General features: G+C 45.8%; 1 protein-coding gene across 1 annotated transcript; it reads left to right on the top strand.

Moving 5' to 3' along the window:
* Positions 1-21,249: 21,249 nt before the first annotated feature.
* Positions 21,250-21,732, top strand: TWIST2 (twist family bHLH transcription factor 2). Its single transcript, XM_004386470.1, has one exon. It carries the CDS (start codon positions 21,250-21,252, stop codon positions 21,730-21,732), a length of 483 nt encoding a protein of 160 aa, XP_004386527.1.
* Positions 21,733-24,939: the final 3,207 nt, after the last annotated feature.

Genomic DNA, 24,939 nt, shown 5'->3' on the forward strand with positions numbered 1-24,939 from the left:
AGCCTTGAGGGCTAATGTAATGTGTTCTGCTGACTTGCTTGGTGCCTGTTATGCCTTCTTCGACTGCAATTTATCCCATTTGTAATGGAAATGTCTAGCTTGTGCCTGTTCTGCCATTGTACCTTTGGAAGCAGATAACTTGTATTCTAGATTTCACAGATGAAGAGGAATTTTTGGATTTTGGACTTGGAGTGAAGACTTTTGCTGTGAAATGATGAGATGAGTATATTTTGTGTGTTGCAAGGATTTGAATTTTGGGAGGTCAAAGGGTGGAGTGTCATGGATTGAGTTGTGTCCCCCAAAAATATCTGTCAGCTTGGCTGGGTCATGATTCTCAGTGTTGTATGATTGTGTAATATAATGTGAGTTCCTTAAGTGTAGTAAACTCTGTCACTACAATGAGATTATATGTGATCTCCTATGTGTTGTAAATTCTATGACTGTGATGAAGTTATACTGACGAGGTTGACAAGATTAGATAGTGTCCTAATGCAATCTCTTTTGAGATATAAAAGAAAGAAGTGAGCAGAGACACATGGGAACCTCATACCACCAAGAAAGCAGTGCCAGGAGCAGAGCACATCCTTTGAACCTGAGGTTCCTGAGCAGAGAAGCTCTCAGACCAAGGGAAGGCTGATGACACAGACCTTCCTCCAGAGCTGAAGGAGAAAGCGTTCCCCTGGAGCTGATGCCCTGAATTTGGACTTGTAGCCTACTGGACTGTGAGAGAATAAACTTCTCTTTGCTAAAGCCATCCACTTGTGGCATCTTTGTTATAGCAGCACTAGATGACTAAGACAGCTAGCAAGAGTTATTTCTACACACTCCTAAATAATACACATCAGACATCAACTTGGAATGTCAAAGCTGGAGCAGTACAAAATGATTTGTAAATTAGCAATAAACCAATTAGATTTCTCTGTGGCAAGAGGAGGAGCCCTGGTGGCACAGTAGTTAAGAGCTCGGCTGCTAACCAAAAGGTCAGCAATTCAAATCCATCAGCCACTCCTTGGAAACCCTATGAGGCAGTTCTACTATGTCCTGTAGAGTCCCTATGAGTTGGAATCTACTCAACAACAATGGGTTTGGTTTGCTATAGGCTGCCTGCATTCCTTGGCTCATGGCCACGTCACTCCTATCTCTGCATCCATCATCCCATTTCTTACTCTCTGAGTGACCATCTTGCCTCCTTCTTATAAGGACCCTTGTGATGACATTGGGCCCACCTGGATAATCCAGGATCCTCTCCCATCTCAACATCACTAACTAATCCCATCTGCAAAGCTCCTTTTGCTATGTGAGGTCAATATTCACAGGTTCTGGGGATTAGGACGTGGACATCTTTTGGGACCATTATTCTGCTGAACACAGGAGCATTGTTTTAAGTCAGAAGACAGTGATGTTCCTTCAGGGTAGGGAATCACCAGAAGCAAAGCTCCAGATTAGTTATGGGGCCCACCCTGGCGTTCCTTGGGGAGAGTTATATTAAAGGAATAGCCTGGAAAACTCAAGATAGTATAGATGGGAATGAGAATGGGAACGATATCTAACACCTACATCGAGCTTCACTCTTCTGCACTCTTTGTCTTAATCATCACAGCCGCTTGCTGGAAACCCGTTGCCTTCGAGTCAATTCCAACTCATAGCCACTGCTTTTTGGGGTGGGTATCATTTATCTCGATTTACAGAAAAGGAAATTGAGGTCTCGAAAAGTTAAGTTACTCACCCTAGATCACAAATCTGTATACATCCATAATAAGTTGTGGGCCTGAATACAAACTGAGGTTAAATGCCCGAGTCTCCCTTTTATGGTACGTTCAAATACTTCAGAATCACTAAAGTGCCCTTTTCTGGGAAAGGAGGCATTTGTCATTGCCACTTTCCAATGTTAAAGTCCCCACTGGAAAGACATGTGGTCCAGCCCCACAGATGTTGGAACAAAGCATTTTGCCTACGATGCAAAGACCCCTAAATCATGATTCACGGTGCCAATAACTTCCTGCCGATTCCTCCGGGTGTAAATCAGTTTGACAATGTGTATTCTCTGTTTCCTGTGTTCTTCAGATCCACTCTCTTCACAAGACCACGCTGCGTGATGTAAGCTATAGAAAATGTGAGTTTTTACAGTGTGGTTAATAGGCCATGTGTCAGCGAGAGGATCAAAGGTTGGGTGTGTGCGTGCTTTAATATGGTAGAGCGTCCTCACCAAAGTACAGGGCCTGGGGCTCCCTTCCTCAGAGAATAGGAGGGGAAAACGTAACTCCACTGAATAAAAGGAGAACAAGGCAAAGAAAATTGATTCAATATGAACTATTTTCATGATCAAAAAAGATAAGGAATGTTGCAATGAAGAGCAGAAAGGAGTTAAAGGACGAGCGTGAGCTGGGGTGTGGTCAGCACTGGTTACCCCGCTCTCTCCATCTGGAAAAGAGTAAAGATTCCATTGGCTCCTGGGTCTGGACAGAACTCCGGTTCAGTCTCCCTTCAACATCTACTTGACCCCAAACAAGTACAGATTTCTGGACAAATCCACAAATGCGTGGCCAGCTGCCCTACTCAGTACAGACTCTAGATACAGTTCTGCTTCTCTGGGTTCTGGTTCCATTGTTGGGTAGTGCTGGGCCAGGTCCAACCCAGACCCAGGGGAAGCCCTGATGCCATGAGCGTTTGCCATGGAAAGAGACTGGGTGGACCAAGTAGGAAGTATCCCCAGGGCTGTTTCCAAGAGCAGAATCATGGTTGAGGAGAGTGAGAGCAAAGGTCAGTGCTCAGAAATCTGGTCAGTCATTGCTCCAGTGGGGAGGATAGGGCCCAAGGAGAGGTTGGGGTGGGGAAACATTGGAACAGTCAGAAGGCAAGATATACAGTGCACTAGGAAGTTTTTCACCACCACTTGTCTGCCTATTTTTTCATATAGACCACGGCACAATTTGGAGGACCAGCCAAATTATACCATAGACTGCCAAAAGAACAAACAAATCTGTCTTGGAAGAAGTACAGGAAGAACTCTTCTTAGAAGCGAGGGTGGCTAGACTTCATTTCTTGTTCTTTGGACATGTTTTCAGGAGGGACCAGTCCCTGGAGAAGGACATCACGCTTGGTAAACTAGAGGGTCAGCGAAAAAGAGGAAGAGCCTCAACAAGATGGACTGACACAGTGGCTGCAACAACGGGCTCAAACATAGCAATGACTGTGAGGATGGCATAAGACTGGGTGGTATTTTGTTCTGTCGTACATGAGGTTGCTATCAGTCAGAACGGACTTGGTGGCACCCAACAAGAAGCTGTGGCCATGCGGGGACACGTATTCCCCTAGGAGTAGGGAGCCTCAGTAATTTATTGTCCAAAGAGATAGGGGGTGCTATAATATTTACTAATCGTCACACCACCAAGTGCGAGTCACACTACCCCCGGTACTGGGGGAGAGGGCAAGAGCCAGAACACCACTGGGGGCCTCTGTCAGCTCCCCATGGATGTTCCTGCTTCACCTCCTGCAGAGGCAGGAACAGATACCACTCTGTCCACATTGAGCCTCTAGGATGAATGGAGCACTGATAGCATTCTATTAGATTCGATTCTGCATGGGAAAGAATTCACACGTAGAAAACTCCAGCTGTCCCATCTTTGAGGATTTATAAATTAGTTCCCCCCAAGACTTGGAAGACTAGCCAAATTATTCTGATAAACAGACTCATCAAATGCAAGTTGAAGGTTATCTGGGATAATAAGTGATCGAAAAGACAATCGAAATCCTTTTGCTGACCACAGATCATTCTCAATCAGCGAGACGACCACATTGCAGACCTTGGCATGTCTAAAACAGTGACCAGTTAGGGGCATCGCTGTAATTAAACACCTTCATGTACTTAATTTTACTTCCACTATTGACTTATTTGTACAACTTACTCTCTCTCTCTCTTTCTTAGATGCTGAAAGCAGGGGGTATAGCTGTAATGAGACATCAGTGGAAAAGGCTTTCAAGGTTGAAGGAGGCCCACCTTAGTCATTAAAGTGACAGCTTTGCTTTTAAACACCTTGAAGAAGTCTTTTGTTGGCTTATCTAACACATGTATTTTCTCTATAAGGTACATCATAGCCTTCTTGTGCTGACGGACACTGGACAGGACTTTCCCACTATGCTTGGGGGCCATTTTAAACAGGGAAATCACCAAGAAAAAGCACACACACACACAAAAAGTGACACTAAATAGATCATGAAAAAGACACTTGCTTACAGTGTGAGAGCTGGAACAAAATGGCAGTGTCACCTTGCTGGACGTCATCTGGGAACATGCGCATTGGGTGACTCCAATTTTTGCCACTCTGTGCATTTCCAAGAAGAGCCATGAACGCACTGTGAGTGTTGATTTGGGGGATTCAAATAAATCTTAGCCAACAGCTGAATTTGCAAATATGGAATCCATGAATAACGAGGATCAACTGTATGTGCAGAATCTATCTGCTGAAAACCACAAAATACTGATGAAAGAAATCAAATAAAACCTAAATAAATGCAGATATATGCTGAATTCGCAGATTCAAAGACTCAACATTGTGAAGATATCAATTCTCCCCAAACTTATCTGTAGATTCAACATAATCCCAAACAAAATACCAGCAGCCATTTTTGTAGAAATTTGAATTCTAAAATTTAGATGGAAAATGAAAAGGATCTAGAACAGTCAAAGCAATATTTAAAAAGAACAGCCAAATTGGAAGACTCCCACTACCTCATTTCAATGTTTACTATGAGATTACAGTAATCTACACAGCCTGGTTTTGACGTAATGACATAGATTAATGGAAAAGAATAAATAGTCCAGAAACAGACTGGGACATGTACGCTCAATTGATGTTTGACAGACACGTGAAGAAAATCCAATTGGGAAAGATCATTCTTTTTATCCAATGGTACTGCAACAAGGGGACATCAATATGCAATAGAAATGAACCTCAACCATTACTTCACACCATATGCAAAAATTGACTAGAGATGAATCACAGACATAAATATAAGAGCTAAAGCCATAAAACTTGTAGAAGAAAACATAAGAGAAAATCTTTTTGACACAGAGTTAGGCAAAGATTTCTTAGATATGATATGAAAGTATAAGCTATAAAAGAAGCAGTGATATTTTGGGCTTTATAAGAATTAAAATCTTGGGCTCTTTGAAAGATGCTGTTAAGAAAATGAAATGACAAGTTGAACATTTGTGAGAGAAAATATTTGCAGACCGCATATTAAATAAATGACTGTATCTGGAATTCATAAAGAATTCTTACAACTCAATAAAAAGACAAATGACCCAGTTTTTTAAAATGGGCAGAATATTTGAACAGGCACTTTACTAAAGAAGATATCTACCCATTGCGGTCAAGTCAACTCCAACTCTTGGCGACCCCATGGCAAGTAAAGGCAAATAAATACATTAAAAGATGTTCAACAAGCCTAGGCAAACTTGTAATGCCAGAAAGTAAGAAGGGACTCAGAAAATGATGGGAACATGTTGAAAGATCATAGGTTCCAGCAGGAAGATTCTCCCAATGACCAAAGCTGGGACAATTAAGAGCAACGAAATAAATAATGGTAGTATTGGATTAAGACCCATAGTGTAAAATAAATATCCATGAGTCTGTACTGATCTAAGGAGCCCTGGTGGTGCAGTGATTAAAAGCTCGGCTGCTAATCAGAAGGTTGATAGTTCAAATCCACCAGCTGCTCCTTGGAAACCCTATGGGGCAGTTCTACTCTGCCCTATAAAGTTGATATGAGTCAGAATCGACTCCACGGCATCTAACAACAACAATACACTGATCTAAATAAATGATTGCATAAATAAAAGCGGGATAAGAAGCTGCTCTTTCTTACAGCAGAATTCTAATTAACAATAGATGTGGAATACCAGAAAATCAATATCAGGCAAATACCGCAGTAATAATTGTTGCAGGCAAGGACCATGAATGGATGCTGAAATTACTGAGTGAAAATTTGATGAGAAACAAGATATTTGCATAATCTCAAACTATTTCCCTCCACAAGACACTTAGCAATTGCCAGAGGGAAAACAGTAACTTTACAGTGGAGGAGGCTGGCAGACACCACTTTAACCACGTGGCCCAGACTGCGTCACCAGCAGTAACATAGATTAACGTCTTATACCTCGATATCATGTATCACTCCTGCAGCATCCTTGACAAAAATAAAATGCATAACCTCAATCTATTCATGAAGAAATATCAGAAAAGCTCAAGTCGAGGGACATTCCTTAAAATAATTGACCAGAACTCACCAAAAGTGTCAGTCAGTAAAGACAAGGAAAGACCGAGGGACTGTTACAGATTGGTAGAAATTAAGGAAACTTGATAATTAACTGCAATGTGAGATCCTGGATCGAATCCTGGACCAGAAACAAAGGAGATTAGTGGGAAAACAGGCAAAATTCGCATTAGGTCTGTAGATTAGTTCCTAGTCTTGTATCAGTGTTAATTTCCTGGTTTCTACCATTTTACAAGGATTACGTAAGATTAGGGGAAACTGACAGAAGCGGATACGGGAACTCTCTGATCTGTTTTTGCAACTTTTATGTGAGTCAAAAAGTATTTCAAAATAACAATGACATTTAGTAGGAGAACAAAGATGCCAACATCATTAGCCCTCAGGGAAATACAAATTGAAAGCCCAGTGAGATACCCAGCACCAGCTGGAACGGTTTAAATGCATAAGACTAATAATGCCAAGTGTTAGCGAGGATGAGGGGCAACTGGAACTTTTATACAAGGCTGGTGGGGATGCAAAAAGGGCGAGTCAGTTCAGGAAACAGCCTGGCAGTTTCTCCTAAAGTTAAGCACGCACTTACGTAGGACCCAACAATCCTAGTCTCAGGTATTTAGTTGAGAGAGATGAAACCATATTGCTACTCAAAGACCTAAATGCAGCTTTATTCATAATCACCCCACACTGGGGACCACCAAATGTCCATCAGGTGACGGATGGATAAGCAAATTGTGGTGTCTCCACACCATGGAAATCTCAGCCATACGGAGGAACAAACCAGTGATTCGTGCAACAGCGTGAACGAACCTCAAAAGCATTATGTTCTGTGTAAAAAGCCAGACACAAAAAGCTATGTCCCGTACGACTTCATTTACATTACATTCTAGAAAAAAGCAAAACTCTAGGAACAGACATTGGCTCAGTGATTGCCAGTGGCTGGGTGTTGTTTTTGTGTGCTGTTGAGTCAAAGCTGACTCACAGGGACTCCATGTGACAGAGTAGAACTGCCTCAAAGGGTTTCCAAGGCTGTAAATCTTTATGGAAGTGAATTGCCAAGTCTTTCTCCCTAATTGCCAGGGCTTTCTCCCTCGCAGCAGCTGGTGGGTTCCAACTCCTCACCTTATGGTTAGCAGCCGAGCACTTAACCACTGCACCATCGGTGTTTCTTAGTGGATGGGTGGGGAGAAGGAATTGACTGCAAAGGGTGCACAAGGGACCTTTCAGGGGTGATTGTAGAGGTGGTTACATAGATGTATGTATTTTTCAAAGCATATCGGACTTTAAATGAGTGCATTTTATTGTATGTAAGTTATCCCTTAAAAACAGTTGATTAAAGAAAAGAAAAAAGTTGAAGGAGACCCACTTCTCCCTTCCATGCATTAGATGAGTCCACTTTTGTGCTTTAGCGTATAGAATATGATGGAAAACTGCTCGCTGGCTGAGGACCTCACAACGTCTCAGACACAATCGGGGAGTAAGAAGACATAAAAGTGTGGGAAACTGGGGCAATTCCCCCTTGATACTATAGCAAGTACTTAAAAAACTAAAAACCAAACCCGTTTCTGTAGATTCCGACTCATAGTGACCCTATAGGACGAAGTAGAACTGCCCCATAAGATTCCAAGGAGCAGCTGGTGGATTCGAACTGCCAACCTTCTGGTCAGCAGCTGAGCTCTTAACCACTGCGAGCTCTTAACCACTGTGCCACCAGGGCTCTGGTATAGCAAATACTTACAAGGTTATTTTTCACTTGTTTTGTTACTAGAAGATATAAGCTCCTCCCCCCATCTGTCAATTTGTCGTGCTGAAGATAATTCAAAAGTGGTTGCAGCAGTACACCAACCGGGAACTGCCAGAAACTCAAGCCAGACTCAGAAGAGGACGTGGAACAGGGATATCATTGTTGATGTCAGACGGATCTTTGGCCGAAAGCAGAGAATACCACAAAGATGTTTGCCTGTTTTATTGACTATGCAAAGGCACTCATCTGTGTAGATCATAACAAATTATGGATAACATTGCAGAGAATAAGAATTAGAGAACACTTAATTGTGCTCACGAGGAACCTGTACATAGACCAAGAGGCAGTTGTTCAAACAGAACAAGGGGATACTGTGTGGTTTAAAGTCAGGAAAGTTGCGCGTCAGGGTTGTATCCTTTCACCATGCTTAATCAATCTGTATGCTGAGCAAATAATCCAAGAAGCTGGACTATATGAAGAAGAACTCGGCATCAGGATTGGAGAAAGACTCATTAACAACCTGCATTATGCAGATGACACAATCTCGCTTGCTGAAAGTGAAGAGGACTTGAAGCACTTACGGATCAAGATCAAAGACCACAGCCTTCAGTATGGATTACACTTCAACATAAAGAAAACAAAAATCCTCACAACTGGACCAATAAGAAACATCATAATAAACTGAGAGAAGATTGAAGTTGTCAAGGATTTCATTTTGCTTGGATTCACAATCAACGCCCATGGAAGCAGCAGTCAAGAAATCAAAAGACACATTGCATTGGGCAAATCTGCTGCCAAAGACCTCTTGAAAGTGTTAAAAAGCAAAGATGTCACCTTGAAGACTAAACTGCGCCTGAACCGAGCCATGGTGTTTTCAGTTGCCTCATATACATGTGAAAGCTGGACAATGAATAAGGAAGACCTAAGAAGAATTGATGCCTTTGAGTTATGGTGTTGGCGAAGAATACTGAATATACCATGGACTGCCAGAAGAACGAACAAATCTGTCTTAGAAGAAGTACAGCCAGAGTGCTCCTTAGAGGTAAGGATGGCAAAGCTCTGTCTCATATACTTTGGACACGTTATCAGGAGGGATCAGTCCCTGGAGAAGAACATCATGCTTGGTAAAGTTGAAGGTGAGTGAAAAAGAAGAAGACCCTCAACGAGATAAATTGACACAGTGGCTGCATCAATGGGCTTAAGTTTAACAAGGATTGTGCGGATGGCACAGGACCGGGCAGTGTTTCGTTCTGTTGTACATACGGTCGCTATGAGCCGGAACCGACCAGATGGCACCTGAGGAAAAGAACATAAGCTCCTCTTCTTTTTGCAACTTCTTATCTCCCTTCTTGCTTTTCTCCTTCTCCTCTTCCTCTTCCTTCTTCATTTAGTAGACCATTTTTCTTAGATTTGTGCATAAAGAAATATATAGTTATTTGAAGAGTCCCACTACCTGAATTGTTATGAATTACATGCCAAAATATTACTCCTGGAATTTTCCTTAAATACAGTATTCTAGGTTCCTTATCCAAATAATAAAATGAAAAATTAGCATAAGCATTTCTTTCCTTATAAGTTTCAAAAGTCCACACTCCCATTTCTGTATCTACCAACCAAAATATGAACGCTAGGTTAAGCTGTTCACTCATGAGGCAACATGCCACAATTTTAAAATGGTTTAAAAGTTGTTGTTGTTAGTTGCTGCTGAGTTGATTCTGACTCATGGTGACCTCACATGTGCAGAATGTTTTCAAGGCTGTGACCTTTCAGGGGTAGATTATCAGACATTTCTTCAGAAGTGCCTCCGGGTAGGTTCAAACCACCAACCTTTCAGCTAGTAATTGAGCGCTTAACCATGCGCACCACCCGGGGACTTCAGGTTATGGGTACAGGAGTGATACTCACTTTATAGACCTGAAGATCTAACACGTTTTACATACAAAATATATCTGTGTGGCCCAGGGAAATAAGGCAACACTCTCAATCTTTGATACTGTTGCTCATTAAATTTGTTTCAGAAAAGAAAAACAAAAAACGATATTTAACAAAACAAACAAAAAGCACCATGAACCAACAAAGCTCGTTTCCCTGTATCCTCAGAGTTCAGATGGCACCTCCTTGGAGGTTAGGCGTGAGCATCTTTTGTAAGAGGTGGAAGAGGAAGGAGGAGACGCCTGGGGAGGCAGGCCTCAATCCCTCAGTGAGCTTCGAGCCAGAGGAACCCAGCGCCTCTGTTTTCATGGGTGACGAGGGAAAAAAAGGGCAGCATTCCTGGGCTGGTATTTCTTCATGTCTCCCTGGTAGAAGATAAAGAAATAGGAAGATGGACTCATGTAAAGAGTTAACAACCCTTTTAAAAATGTCCTCTTCTGATGATACCTGTAGCTTAGGGAAGTCACCTGTCGCCTCATTCCCACACACACAGGCACACACACACCCGCACACACACATGGACACAGACATGCAGACATTCACATGCACACAGGCACACACATACACACTTGCATGTACACACGTGTGCACACAAGCACACATATTTTCTCCTTTAGACACAGACACCCACTCACTCTCCATCCTGGTCACTGCTGCAGCCCAGTTCCCAACAACCCTGGTGACCTCTATAAAGGAGAAATTTACCATACACCCAGAAGTGTTCCCGCCAGGAGATGTCTTTTTTGAATTTTTATATTCAAGGTATAAACCAAAAACCAAACCTGGTTCGGGAGCAAGGGAGAATGACGAAAACAAGATGCAAGGAAAAGATCGGTCCAAAGGACTACTGGACCACAACTACCACGACCTCCACCAGACAGAGTCCAGTACAACTAGACGGTGCCCGGCTACCACCACTGACTTCTCTGACAGAGATCACAACACAGGGTCCTGGACAGAGCTGGAGAAAAAAGTAGAACAAAATTCTAACTCATAGAAAAAGACCAGACTTACCGTCCTGACAGAAACTGGAGTAACCCTGAGAGTATGGCCCCCAAGACACCCTTTTAGCTCAGTAATGAAGTCACTCCTGAGGTTCACTGTTCAGCCAAAGATTAGACAGGCCCATGAAACAAAAAGAGACTAATGGGGCACAACAGTCCAGGGACAAGGACTAGAAGGCAGGAAGGGACAGGAAAGCTGGTAATAGGGAACCCAAGGTGGAGAAGGGACAGTGTTGACATGTGGTGAGGTTGTTAACCATTGTCATAAAACAATATGTACTAACTTTAATGAGAAACTATTTGTTCTGTAAACTTTCATCTAAAGTACAAAAAAAGAACTGTCAATTAAAAAATAATAATAATCTACCATTTGATAAAATAAAATGATGAAAAAAAAGAAAAAAAAAACAACCCGTTGCCATCAAGTCAGCACAGAATAGAACTGCCCCATAAGGTCTCCAAGGTGGATTCAAACTGCTGACCTTTCAGCTAGCAGCCGAGGTCTTAACCACTGCGCTCCCATGGCTCCATTGAAGTTACAGGGAGAGTTTAAACACACAAGTTTAATTTCAAATTTATTCCTTGAATCAACTAGTTCAAACCTATTATGTTTATTTAGATAAGTATGCAGAAATTTTTAAGCCAAACATTCAACTCGTGAATTCAAAATTTTCTGAAGGAACATTTTGAAACATGGACATAGTTTTAATTTAAGATCTGCCAAAGCTCAAAACTGTTGTGGGGAAGAAGAGACGGTGATTTCTAATCATAAAGCATTGGGGGCGATAAATTCACATGGCCTTTTCAGGAAAGTTTATGGCTAGGCCACAGCAGGGCAGGTACTTTATGAGAGGTCGGCCGCGTGTGGTCACCAGAGGCTGCCCAGCACATTATTCAGAAAGATTAAAGAAAACCACACTCCCATCTCGCAGCGTGCCCCCCTATCTCAATGCAGCCAAGAGTCAAAGTGGGATACAAAGCTCGAGTTCCCAAACAGGGATTTCAGATTCTGAGAAAATACCCTGAGAGATTGTCACCTTCAGGGAAGCCAGGGGATCTTTCTCCCCAGTCAAGTTATTTGATGGAGGAGAAACCGAGTCTCACAGAGGAGGAGGGACTAACCCGAGGTCACCATTAGTCAGTGACAGAATACAGAGTGCTGGCTCCCAGTGGCCCCATTCTGTCTGTGCTGTTCCCCACAGCCTGGTGCTGTGGCTGAGTTTTGTTAATTTTTTTTTCTTGTAGAATAAAGCAACATTTAAACTGCACATCTTCCCATTACCAACTGGAATATCAAGAAGTGAAAAAATAATTACTTGCAGAAAGAATAGAAATGGGCCAATGTGACCTTCCTAGTTAACCCCAAGCCTAACTCGAGAAGATTCCAAATCTTACTCAGAAAAGTCAAACCCTGCCACTTCTCCCTCTTGAACAAGACCCTTCCTCTTGGAGGAGAACCAAGGTGCCCTGGATGATAGCCCCTGGCCGCCAGATGTGTGTGAGATCATCTGAGTATCCAGTCCCAGTCGAGCTGCAAGACAACCACAGACACATGAGTAACACCAGGCAAGACTGCCCAAAACCACCCAGCTGAGCACTATCCAGATTGCTGGCCTACAAAGTCATGAGCAAATAAAGGGGTTGCTGTTTTAAGCCAATAAATATGAGGGTGGTAAAATATGCACTTGTTCTTGAATACAGAGTAGCTAAAGTGAATGGAAAAAATGAAGAAGTAAAAGAGCTGAACAGAAGATTTCAAACAGTGGCTCAAGAAGACAAAGTAAAGTATTATAATGAAATATACAAAGACCTGGAGTTAGAAAGCCAAAGGGGAAGAGCACCCTCAGTATTTCTCAAGCTGAAAGAACTGAAGAAAAAATTCAAGCCTCGAGTTGCAGTTTTGAAGGATTCTATGGGCAAAATATTGAATGACACAAGAAGCATCAAAAGAAGATGGGAGGAATACACAGAGTGACTGTACCTAAAAGAATTGATCTATATTCAAACATTAAGGAGGCAGCATGTGATCAAGAACTGATGGTACTGAAGGAAGAAGTCCAAGCTTCACCGAAGGCATTGGTGAAAAACTAGGAATTGACAGAATACCAACTGAGATGTTTCAACAAACTCATGCAACACTCGAAGTACTCACTTATCTATGCCAAACAATTTGGAAGACAGCTAACCGCCAAACGACTGGAAGAGATCCATATGTGTGCCCATTCCAAAGGAAGGTGATCCAACCAAATGTAGAAATTATCAAACAATATCATTAATATCACATGCAAGTAAAATTTTGCTGAAGATCATTCAAAAATAGTTGCAGCACTACATTGACAGGGAACTGCCAGAAACCCAAGCTGAATTCAGAAGAGGATGCGGTACAAGGGATATCATTACCGATGTCAGATGGATTTTGGCTAAAAGCAGAGAATACCAAAAAGATGTTTACCTGTGTTTTTCTGACTATGCAAAGGCATTTGGCTGTGTGGATCATAACAAATTATGGATAAGATTGGGAAGAATGGGAATTCTGGAACACTTAATTTGTGCTCATGAGGAACCTATAGATAGAATAAGAGGCAGTCGTTTGAACAGAACAAGGGGGTACTGGGTGGTTTAAAATCAGCAAAGGTGTGTGTCAGAGTTGTATCATTTCACCATACTTATTCAATCTATATGTTGAGCAAATAATCTGAGAAGCTGGACTATATGAAGAAGAACGGGGCATCAGGATTGGAGGAAGACTCATTAACAACCTGCAATAAGCAGATGACACAACCTTGCTTGCTGAAAGTGAAGAGGACTTGAAGCACTTACGGATCAAGATCAAAGACCACAGCCTTCAGTATGGATTACAGTTCAACATAAAGAAAACAAAAATCCTCACAACTGGACCAAGAAGCAACATCATAATAAATGGAGAAAATATTGAAATTTTCAAGGATTTCATTTTACTTGGAACCCCAGTCAATGCCCACAGAAGCAGCAGTCAAGAAATCAGAGGATGTATTGCATTGGGCAAATCTGCTGTGAAAGACTTCTTTAAAGTGTTAAAAGCAAAGACATTACCTTGAGGATTAAGTTGCACCTGACCCAAGCCATGGTATTTTCAATCACTGCATATGCACGAGAAAGCTGGACACTGAATATGAAGGACCAAAGAAGAATTGATGCCTTTGAATTATGGTGTTGGCAAAGAATATTGAATATACCATGGACTGCCAGAAGAATGAACAAATCTGTCTTGGAAGAAGTACAGCCCGAATGTTCTTTAGAAGTTAGGATGTTGAGACTACGTCTCACATACTTTAGGTATGTTATCAGGAGGGACCAGTCCCTGGAGAAGGATGTCATGCTTGGTAAAATAGAGGGTCAGCAAATAAGAGGAAGACCCTCAACAAGATGGACTGACACAGTGGCTGCAATGATGGGCTCAAACATAACGAGGATTGTGAGTATGGTACAGGACCGGGCAGTGTTTCATTCTGTTGTATACGGGGTCACTTTGAGTCACGAGCAACTGGACGGCACCTAACAACAACCGTGACTAATGAGGTTGAACATCTTTTCACTTGCTTATTGACTATTTGAATATCTTCCTTGCAGAAATAGCTATTCAAGTCCTTTGCCCAATCTTTAATTATTTTTTTTTTATTGTTGAGTTGTAGGAGTTCTTTATATATCCTGGATATTACCCCCTTATCAAATACATTATTTGCAAATATTTTCTCCCATTTTGTGGGTTATCTTCTCACGGTTGATAGTGTCTTTTGTAACCCAAAAATTTTCGTTTTAAATTGTAGTGTTTTAAAACTCTCTGAAATCAATCCTTTCCACATGACGAAGCCACCAATATGATACAAAGTTAGGTACATTTCTTTGCTTTTGATTTTTAGGGGTTTTTAATTTTTATAAATTGTTTTTATAATTATGTAAATCATTTATATTATTCCACAGTCAAATCTACAAAATAAGAAGTATTTATAGAAGTGTGGCTTCAGTCCCTGTTCCAGCACCCTGTTCTCTCCCTTCCATTCTGTTGATCTTTCCATTGTTGTTTATTGGAATTTGGTATAGATTCTAAGTGAGAAAGAATCACAATATGAGTTTGTTGCAAGAACAACTTTGATTAGATCTTAAAGGCATTTACAAACGTGTGCCAAAGGTCAATGTTAGTCCCAAATTACAAGCAGATGTCAGTGACGTCAAGAAAACTGCATCCTGGGGTAGAGCCCTGGGGTCTACAGAGCCCTGAGGACCATGTCATAGACCACAGTCCCGAGGGGTGGGGTCTCAGTCAGGGTTCTGCTGTATAGAACAGGCCCCACAGCTATGGGAGAAAAATGTGGCAATCTGTTTCTGTAAAGACTGTTGTTGTTGTTAGGTGCCATTGAGTCCATTCCCGCTCATAGTGACCCCGTGTACAACAGAACAAAACATTGCCTGGTCCTGTACCATCCTCACAGCTGTTGCTATGCTTGAGCCCATGGTTGCAACCACTGTGTCAAGATCTCATTGAGGGTCTTCCTCTTTTTCACTGACCCTCTACCTTACCAAGCGTGCTGTCCTTCTCCAGGAACTGGTCCCTCCTGATAACATGTCCAAAGTACTTGAGACAAAGTCTTGCCATTCTTCCTTCTAAGGAGCACCCTGGCTGTACTTCTTCCAAGACAGATTTGTTTATTCTTCTGGCAGTCGACGGTATAGTCGATATTTTTTTCCAACACCATAATTCAAAGACATTTCTTCTCTAGCATTCCTTGTTCATTGTCCAGCTTTCTCATGCGTATGACCAAAAAAACCAAACCCACTGCTGTCGAGTCAATTCTGACTCATAGTGACCCTACAGAGTAGAGTAGTGACCCCGGACTAGAACTGCACCATAGAGTTTCCAAGGAGCAGCTGGTGGATTCGAACTGCCGACCTTTTGGCTAGCAGCCATTGCTCTTAACCACTATGCCACCAGAGTTTCACATGCATATGAGGTGACCAAAAATATCATGGCTTGGGTCAGGCCCACCTTAGTCTTCAAAGTGACATCTTTGCTTTCTAACACTTTAAAGAGGTGTTTTTCAGCAGATTTGCTCAATGCACTACATCCATTGATTTCTTGACTGCTGCTTCCATGGGTGTTGATTTTGGATCCAAGTAGAATGAAATCCTGTCCAACTTCAATATTTTCTCCATTTATCATGACGTTGCTTCTTGGTCCGGTTGTGAGGATTTTTGTTTTCTTTATGTTGAGGTGTAATCCATACTGAAGGCTCTAGTCTTTGATCTTCATCAGTAAGTGCTTCAAGTCCTCTTCACTTTCAGTGAGCAAGGTTGTGTCACCTGCATATTGCAGGTTGTTAATGAGTCTTCCTCCAATCCTGATGCCCCGTTCTTCTTCATATAGTCCAGCTTCTCGGATTATTTGCTCAACATATAGATTGAATAAGTATGGTGAAAGGATTAACGCACACCTTTACTGACTAAGCCACACAGTATCCCCTTGTTCTGTTCAAATGACTGCTTCTTGGTCTATCTACAGGTTCCTCATGAGCACAAGTTAAGTGCTCCAGAATTCCCATTCTTCCCAATCTTATCCATAATTTGTTATGATCCACACAGTCAAATGCCTTTGCATAGTCAATAAAACACAGGTAAACATCTTTGTAGTATTCTCTGCTTTCAGCCAAGATCCATCTGACATCAGCAATGATATCCCTGGTTCCATGTCCTCTTCTGAATCCAGCTTGAATTTCTGGCAGTTCCCTGTCAATGTACTGCTGCAATTGTTTTTGAATGATCTTCAGCAAAAATTTTACTTGCATCTGATAGTAATGAAATTGTTTGATAATTTCCATAAAGATGATAGCCTCGGAAACCATATGGGGCAGTTCTACTCTATCCCATGGGGTCACTAGGAGTTGGAATCGATTCGAAAGCAATGGTTTTTCCACTGTCTGCAATTCAGGAAGGAGCAGTAGAAGGATAGGAAGGAGGCTGGGCACCCATCAGCCACATACACAGGGGAGGGGTAGTGCTCTGAGGCATTGCAGGAGTGATGACATTAGCTGTGCATTGGTAGAACCATCCTAATAAGTCACGTTGTATGCCCTCCAGAAGGGTGTTTTGTGGGGACTCCGGTCTGTGCATGCTGTGTGCCTTGGGCACTAGGTTTCAGCCCTTTGTAAGCTGTGACTCGATCCTATTGCTGTAATCCAGGCAGGTGACTTCCAGAAAGTTTTCTCATGCCCATTACCAGGAATACATTGCATTTCGCTTTGACACTTGAGTATTTTCATTCTTAAACCCTGGGTTTTAGAGCTGAAATATTGCCTTTTTGGTGAACTGCCACCCAGCTGCAATGTCACGTGGGGGAAGGTGCTGGATGCTTGCAGTCCTGGTGGGAAGGGGGGCTGTTAGGAGACAGAAAGCATTGCTAAAAATAAAGCAAGCGCATATGGCCCAACAGTGCTTTTTCCTAAGACAACAAGTTTCTAACTTTCAGCAAAGCCAAGCCAATTACCCTTACAATTTACACAGATATGTCATAGCTGGGTCACATTACTGGACAGCCCCATCTTGGGGATGTGTGGCTCTTGAAAATACTGGGCGACTTTTGCTGTCACCTCAGTCTGAGATGGAGTAGTACAGATTGAAGGCATCAAAAGTATTTTCATATGAACATGTCGAAGTGTCATGTTAGAGCAAGAGTCATCATCATCATCACCCAGAAGAACGTGCCTTGCAAACTGTGAAGTGCTATTCAACTAGGAGATGTTACCAGTCTCTCGATAAGACGCTGCTGCTTCATCATCTGTTGAACTGATTCTGTCACACAAACACAGGCTTCTTCCGTCATGTATCTGCTGATGCTTTAGTTCACTAAACTCCAGTGGAGATGATAAGAACTCACTGAGTCATGAGGAAATGTACACGGAGCCTTGTTTAAAATCTGATTTCTATTCTTGGCTCTATTGAGAAGTTCCTTGACCACAGGGTCTGCTAGATAGCACAGGTGGGCTCACCTGTACAGTTCTTTTGATAAACAGTAGCAGCAGCGGGCATTTGAACGTATAAATGTGTTGCTTTATAAACCTCTTGAAGGTTTGTCAATACTTTTTCAGATCAGAGCCTCTCCATCTGAATGCAGATGATGATACAATGTATACACCTTGTATCATTGATGATGATACAATGTACACACATTGTGTCATCCCCATAAATCCCACAGACTGCATACAGGTGTCTCGTTATTAATGACTGCCCCCAGGTGAGAATTCCAGGGTGTCACCTTCTACTGCAGCAAGGTTAACACCATGCTAATAATAGTCAAATTCACTGTGAACACATTATGTTCTCTTACTTGCTGCCCTAAGGAAAACACGCCTTGGAACAATCTTTCGGAATAGTAGATAATTTTTAAACAAAGTCTTATGAAACAAAGCGCATTTTTTTTACGTACACAGAAAGAAGCGTTGACATGATTTTCCATACTTGGTACCGATTAGATATTCCAAGAAGTATACTTATTTCCGTGAATCGTTATTGCATGATATTTAATACAAGTCCCAGTGAGTCTGGTTGGTCTTGTAATGGACACAGAGTACTTTTGTTGCTTATGTTCCTCATAAGTTGGTTTTACTAGTCTTATCACTGACTTAATTTTTAAAACAAGTTTTCTTTATCAAACCACATCAAGTTAACCTGAGTGTTATTTCCTAATTCGATTACTTTTTCATATGAGTTCCAATTTAGCCAACCTGAAAAAAGAAAAGAAAGCGAGAAATGCTGTCACTTCCCAGACAGCCTGCTAATGATGCTGGAAATGTCCCCAAATGTCGCTGTGACACTATGAAAGTGGATCGATGTCCCTTGTCCAGGTAGCGAGTCTCGGGGGTTGACAATACAGCACAAGAAAAGCATCCAAATCCCATCAAACAAGGTTTCCCTTAAACCGTCACCAGGATTACAGACTCCCACTATTGTAGTTTATTGTTAAAGTGTTTTAAAATAGAAAAGATGTGACATTGAAGAAAGCTAAAGAAAGACTGTTAAGCCGAGACAGTGGGAGTCATGGGGGGGGGTCCATTGGGGTCTCAGATGAATCCCCCAGCTTTGGGGCCATGTCTGGCTCTGCAGGCCAAGGTGGGCCCCTAACCTAAGTTTTGCTCCACTTCCCAAAGGTACCACTGGGGCCTGTGTCCCTAGGGGCTAGACTGAGCCTCGGCTGCTCAGGACCAAACCAGGGTTCTCAGCCGGGCATTTTCCCTTCAAACTAAACGACAGACGGTCCCTGGTGCAGAGAAAGAAAGAGAGACACAGACAGAGAGAGAGACAGGCAGACAGACACAGAGAGAGAGAGAGAGGGAGAGAGACAAAGAGAGAGGGGGGAATGAGAGAGAAGCAGAGAGAAACGAGAGAGAGAGAGAGAGAGAGAGAGAGAGAGAGAGAGAGAGAGAGAGATCGAGCAGGCTGCAAGGTGGTGTCCTCTCTTGGGGAGGAGGGGGTCACTGGACTCATACAGGTTGGGCTGCAAACTGCGCTGGGTCCCCGGACCTTCCCAAGCTAGCCGACCCGCAGAGTTGATAAAGATCTCTGCTCTGTGTCCAGCAGACCTGGGAAGGTGCACCTGGAAAAGAGCAGGATCTGTCCCACGTGTGAAGCCCCAATGGGGAAGGCCAGGCAGGGAACTTGGCTGTTCTTTCTCTCTTGCACTCCTTAAATTTTTATTTTAGAATTCTAAAGAAAGGGGTATGCAAAGCTATTTTGCTGCACTGGGTAACCGTGAGCTAGACTGGGTGGATGGGAGAGGGGTGGGAGTTTAGGCTCAGTGTCTGGAAGACCCTTTAGTCAGAGTATGATGAAGCCCTCGGATCAGGAAGAAAAACACAAACAGCGCTGTCTCCAAGTCCCGTTGGCGTGGGCCTGCTCTGCGGGGATCAGCCCTCCCTGACTGCCTTTGGGGAAGATGTTCCTGGAGGGGCCCGAGCTGGGGCCCACGGAGAGGAGCGCGCAGGGCCAGCGGGCAGCCGCCCTCGGGTGTCCCCCCGTGCAGTCGCGGCCCGTGGGCCCCACCTCGCGGCCCGCCAAGCAGCCCGGGTGGAGCGCTCCTCCAGCCCTGGTTCAACTTCAATAAAAGGGCCCGGCCGCCCTTGATCACGCGGCTCTCCTGACAGCTCTGCGCAGGCCCCGGCCTAATCGAGCTGGGTCACCTGGGAATAGGTTCAAAGGCATCAAAGCTGTAAACCACCTCCATGCCCGGAGCCAGAGCGGCCTGGCGAACAAAGAGCCCCCGGCCCACTTCAAACGCGCCCGCGCACCGGGGCCAGATGGCGCGGGTCAGGTCCTCAGCGTCGCCCAGCTGGCCCGGCCCTACGCACCCGCCGCCCTGCACCCTCCTGCCCGTCGGCGCCCCGCGCAGGAAAGGCCGCCGCGGCGGGCCCGGAAAGACCCCTCGGCATTCCCCAGACGCCCTTCCAAGCATTGCCGACACGCGGGGTGGCGGGGGGGGCCAAGGCCTGGCCAGCGGTGCCGCGGAGGGCCGGGCAGGGCTGGGCGCGCGGCCCCGGGCGCTCCCGCAGAGGCTCACGGTGGCTCCAAGGTGTTCAAGTCCCTCGAAGGAGGGCCCGCCAAAGCCGTCGGGGACGCGCGCCCGGCCAGTCGGGTGACAAATCGCCCGAAACTCGGGCTAGGCTGGCCCGGCTTCGCCACGGATCCGGAGGCGCGTCCGCGGGCCCGGCGTCTCCAAGGGCACCAAGTGTCCACCCGCCCACGTCGGGGCCGGCAACCCTGCCGCGCAGTCCCCCACCTAAAACCTGGCGTCGGGGCGGCGGGAGGACTCGTTGAGCGCCCAGGGCTGCCAAGGCGAAGACAGGCCGGGCTCCCGCGGTGCCCTCACCTCCGAGAGCGTACTGGGCCGGGCACGCTCCCCGCCGCCTCACGCCCGGTCAGACCCAGCATCCCGCGGCCGCCTCTCCACGCCGAGGCGCAGACAAAGCCGCCGGGGGCCCGCGGCGCGGGCGGTGGAACCCGCTTCGAGGTGCGGCGTCCGAGGGGAGGCCCGGCTGCAAGCGGCGCGGGGGGCGGGGGCGCGGAGCCCCGATCGGCCGGCCCCCGGCGCCGTGGCCAATCAGCGCGCCGCCCTCGCTCCTGACAACTATTTAGCAAGCGGCCCGGCTAGAGTTTCCACAAAAAGTCAGAATAACTTCCTCCCGCGGAGCCCTCGCGCGCACACGCCGGCCCTGCAACCGGAGCCGGCGAGCGGCGCGGCGAGTGGGCCGGCCCCGGGCCAGCCACGCCGGCGCCATGGAGGAGGGCTCCAGCTCGCCCGTGTCCCCCGGAGACAGCCTGGGCACCAGCGAGGAGGAGCTCGAGCGGCAGCCCAAGCGCTTCGGCCGGAAGCGGCGCTACAGCAAGAAGTCGAGCGAGGATGGCAGCCCGACGCCCGGCAAGCGCGGCAAGAAGGGCAGCCCGAGCGCTCAGTCCTTCGAGGAGCTGCAGAGTCAGCGCATCCTGGCCAACGTGCGCGAGCGCCAGCGCACGCAGTCGCTCAACGAGGCCTTCGCGGCGCTGCGCAAGATCATCCCCACGCTGCCCTCGGACAAGCTGAGCAAGATCCAGACGCTCAAGCTGGCCGCCAGGTACATAGACTTCCTCTACCAGGTCCTGCAGAGTGACGAGATGGACAGTAAGATGACGAGCTGCAGCTACGTGGCCCACGAGCGCCTCAGCTACGCCTTCTCCGTGTGGCGCATGGAGGGCGCCTGGTCCATGTCAGCCTCGCACTAGCGCCCGCCACCGCCCGGACCGGCGCCAGGGTAGGTCTGCGCGGGCGCCGTGCCTGCGGGGGGCGGCCTTGGGCCTGCCTCCCTCCGGGGGGCCCGCGGCCGCGTGGATGGGGTACACTGGCATGGTGGATCGGGTGCGCTTTCCGCCTAGCAACAGATGGGGGGAGCTGGGAAGCGCCTATGTCCGAGGGGCGCCCCTGCGGCCCTTACAAGCTTCTGTGCACGGGTGTCAGTTGGGACCAGGGGATGGTGACCCTTCCAGCAGAGTCCGAAGGCACTTTTTAGATACAGTGGGATTTTCCATCTGGGTTGTGTGTGGGTGCCTGTGAGGACGGGCCATCGAAGACTCACCTGGGCCGGCCAGGGGTAGGGCGACAGGGGCCAGCCCTTCGGATTCTCGAAGCCTAGGCCGCCCCGGGCTGTGGCTTCCCCTCTTCCCGGGAGCAGCGGAGCGCGGTCATCTGGCGGCCGGGCCGTCTTTCCCGGGCTGCTTGTATCGGGAGCTCCACGTTTGCCCGCGAGCACAGCGGCGCCCCAGCTTCCAGGCCTGCGCCCTCGCGGCCCGGCCGTCGGCGCCCGACCTGCGCGGTGGAGGATTCGTGTTCGGTGAAGTAGATGTGCGGCCGGCCGCCCCGGGCTTGGCCTAGGAGGGCGGAACACTGTCCTTCGCGGGCGGCGCGGGGCCCGCTGCAGCCGGCTCTGCGCCCCGGCCTCGGCTCAGCCCCCGTCCGCGCAGCGGGAGAGCTGGGGTCGGCCCCGCGCGGGAGCGCCGGCGACAGGCCGAGCGGCCCCAGGCTGCCCGCCGGCAGGTGGAGGCCAGCCTAGGAGCTGCGGGCCCCATGTCCCTCCCTTGAACTTGAGCCTGGGAGGCGCTCACCCCGCGCGGAGGCCCCGCGTCCTACACGCAGAGGAGCGCGAGGGCTCCAGGCTGGGAAACAGGTCCACGTCCGCCTGTAGGCGAGGGACCGGGTGCGGGCCGGGGCCTGTGCGGGGAGAAGGTGGCGGAGAAGGAAAACGGGAAACTGCCGCCGGAGCACTGGCAGGTCCAGGTTCCCCTGAGAGGAGCGCTGAGGGTCCTGCACCCGCTCCTTTTGACCCGCTCCGACTGCCGAGGAGCCGAGGTTTCCAGGAGGGCCTTGTGGGGCAAGCGGGCATCTGCTTTGAATGGCCATGCGGGCTGTGGAGGGTGTAAGAATCTTTTGGGGGGTCAGGTTTACATTTTTTTCCTGCTTGGTATGTTTTCGTTTCTCACTCATCTGACCATGTTTTTGTAAAAGCCTCTACTTCACACAGAAGGAATTTAGATCAGTCAGGAGTTCGTCGTGCAGCCGCCCGTTCTCCCAAACGTCTCTGGTTCTTTTTTGTTTGGTTCTGTAATATCTGCAAATGTTGCTAGGACCAGCAAAGGTTAGTGATCTAGCACAGGTGGATTTTATATTTTATTTTTCAGCTTTCATTTCTGTGCTGCTGAGAATTCTTTGGATGAAATAGCCCCCTAAGATAATGATAGTTTAGTAGGGTTTTTTTTTTTTTTTTTTTTTTTTTTTAAGACTTTTTAGCAGAGAATAACTTGTGGGAAACTTCTGACTTTGTCAAAAGCAGATGGAAAGTGTCTCAATCACATATTTCTTCTGGAAACAAACTTTGGGTTGGCTGAGGACTAAAACGCTACAGTGGGGTAGTACGTTAATTCTGGTTTTTTGCTGCCTAAATAATGAGCCTCCATTAGCTAATTCCTTTCACCCTTTATACCATCCGTGGTTTACAGCACATCTGAAACAAGGATAAACAGATGAGGAATGCCATCTTTTTAAAACACACACACATAGTTTTGTTTAAGGAAAATGTCAACAGAATTATCATCAAGATTGCCCTCCAGAAAATTATTGGGGGAAAAAAAAGCACCAGGAGATGCTACCTTAAAGCAAGAATTTAGTGGGAATATTTAAAATTCATTTAAAGGCAATCGTTGTGTTCTAAAATTTAAAAGAATGAAAAAATCATAAATGACAATGAATGAGCATATAGATATACATACACCAAACCAAACCCATTGCTGTCAGGTCGAGTCTGACTCATAGCAACCCTACAGGACAGGGCAGACCTGCCACATAGAGTTTCCAAGCAGTGCCTGGTGGATTCAAACTGCCAACCTTTTGTTAACAGACATAACACTTAACCACTACGCCATTAGTTTCCCATTCAATAGTTTATACACAAATTGTTCTGTGACATTGGTTGCAGTCCCTGCAATGTGTCAGCACTCTCCCCATTACCACTCTGAGTTGCCCATTTCCGTCCGTCCGTCCGGTTTCCCTGCCCCTTCCTGCCTTCTCATGTTTGCTTTTGGGCAGATGTTGCCCTTTTGGGCTCATGTAGATGATTGTTCTAAGGAGCACTTTCCTCACGGGTGTTACTGTTTATTTTATAGGGCTGTTTATCATTTGGCTGAAAGGTGATCTCCAGGAACGGCTTTGGTTCCAAGTCAGAAGGGTGTCTAAGGGCTGTAGTCTCAGGAGTTTCTCTAATCTTTCTTGGACCAGTAAATCTGGTCTTTTTTATGAATATGATTTTTTTCTCCCTTTTTTTCCCACTGTAACCGGGACCTTCTATTGTGATCCTGGTCAGAGTGGTCAGTAGTGGTAGCCGGGCACCACCTAGTTCTTCTGGTCTCAGGCTCGTGGAGGCTGTGGTTCCTGTGGGCCATTAGTCTTTGGACTAATTGTTACCTTGAGTCTTTGGTTTTCTCCACTCTCCTTTGATCCAGAGGGAAAGAGACCAATAGTTGTATCTTAGACAGCTGCTTGCAAGCTTTTAAGACCCCAGACGCTACTCACTGAAGTAGGATGTAGAACGTTGTCTTTATGAACGGTGTTATGCCAATTGACCTAGGTGTTCCCTGAGATATATAACCACATATATAATGTATATATATGCAGTATATGCATATAATTTACATATTTATAATATATAATTTTTCCAGGCAGTACTTGTGATCGATGAAAAGCAGTGTTATGAAATTGTTTGGAAAAAAATCCTTGAAAAACATAACAGATAGCACATTCAGACGACGAGCAGATGATCTGTGTGGAACCCTGACTCATATACTTGGGTACAGTTGGCTATTTTGGATACGCTGGTTTCTTTACATTGATAGATACACACACCGTACAAGAAAGGAAGGGGTGTTTCACACTGATGTTTTTGA

Source organism: Trichechus manatus, unplaced genomic scaffold, assembly GCF_000243295.1.
Source record: "Trichechus manatus latirostris isolate Lorelei unplaced genomic scaffold, TriManLat1.0 scaffold00165, whole genome shotgun sequence".
In the NCBI taxonomy this organism is placed as follows: domain Eukaryota; kingdom Metazoa; phylum Chordata; class Mammalia; order Sirenia; family Trichechidae; genus Trichechus; species Trichechus manatus.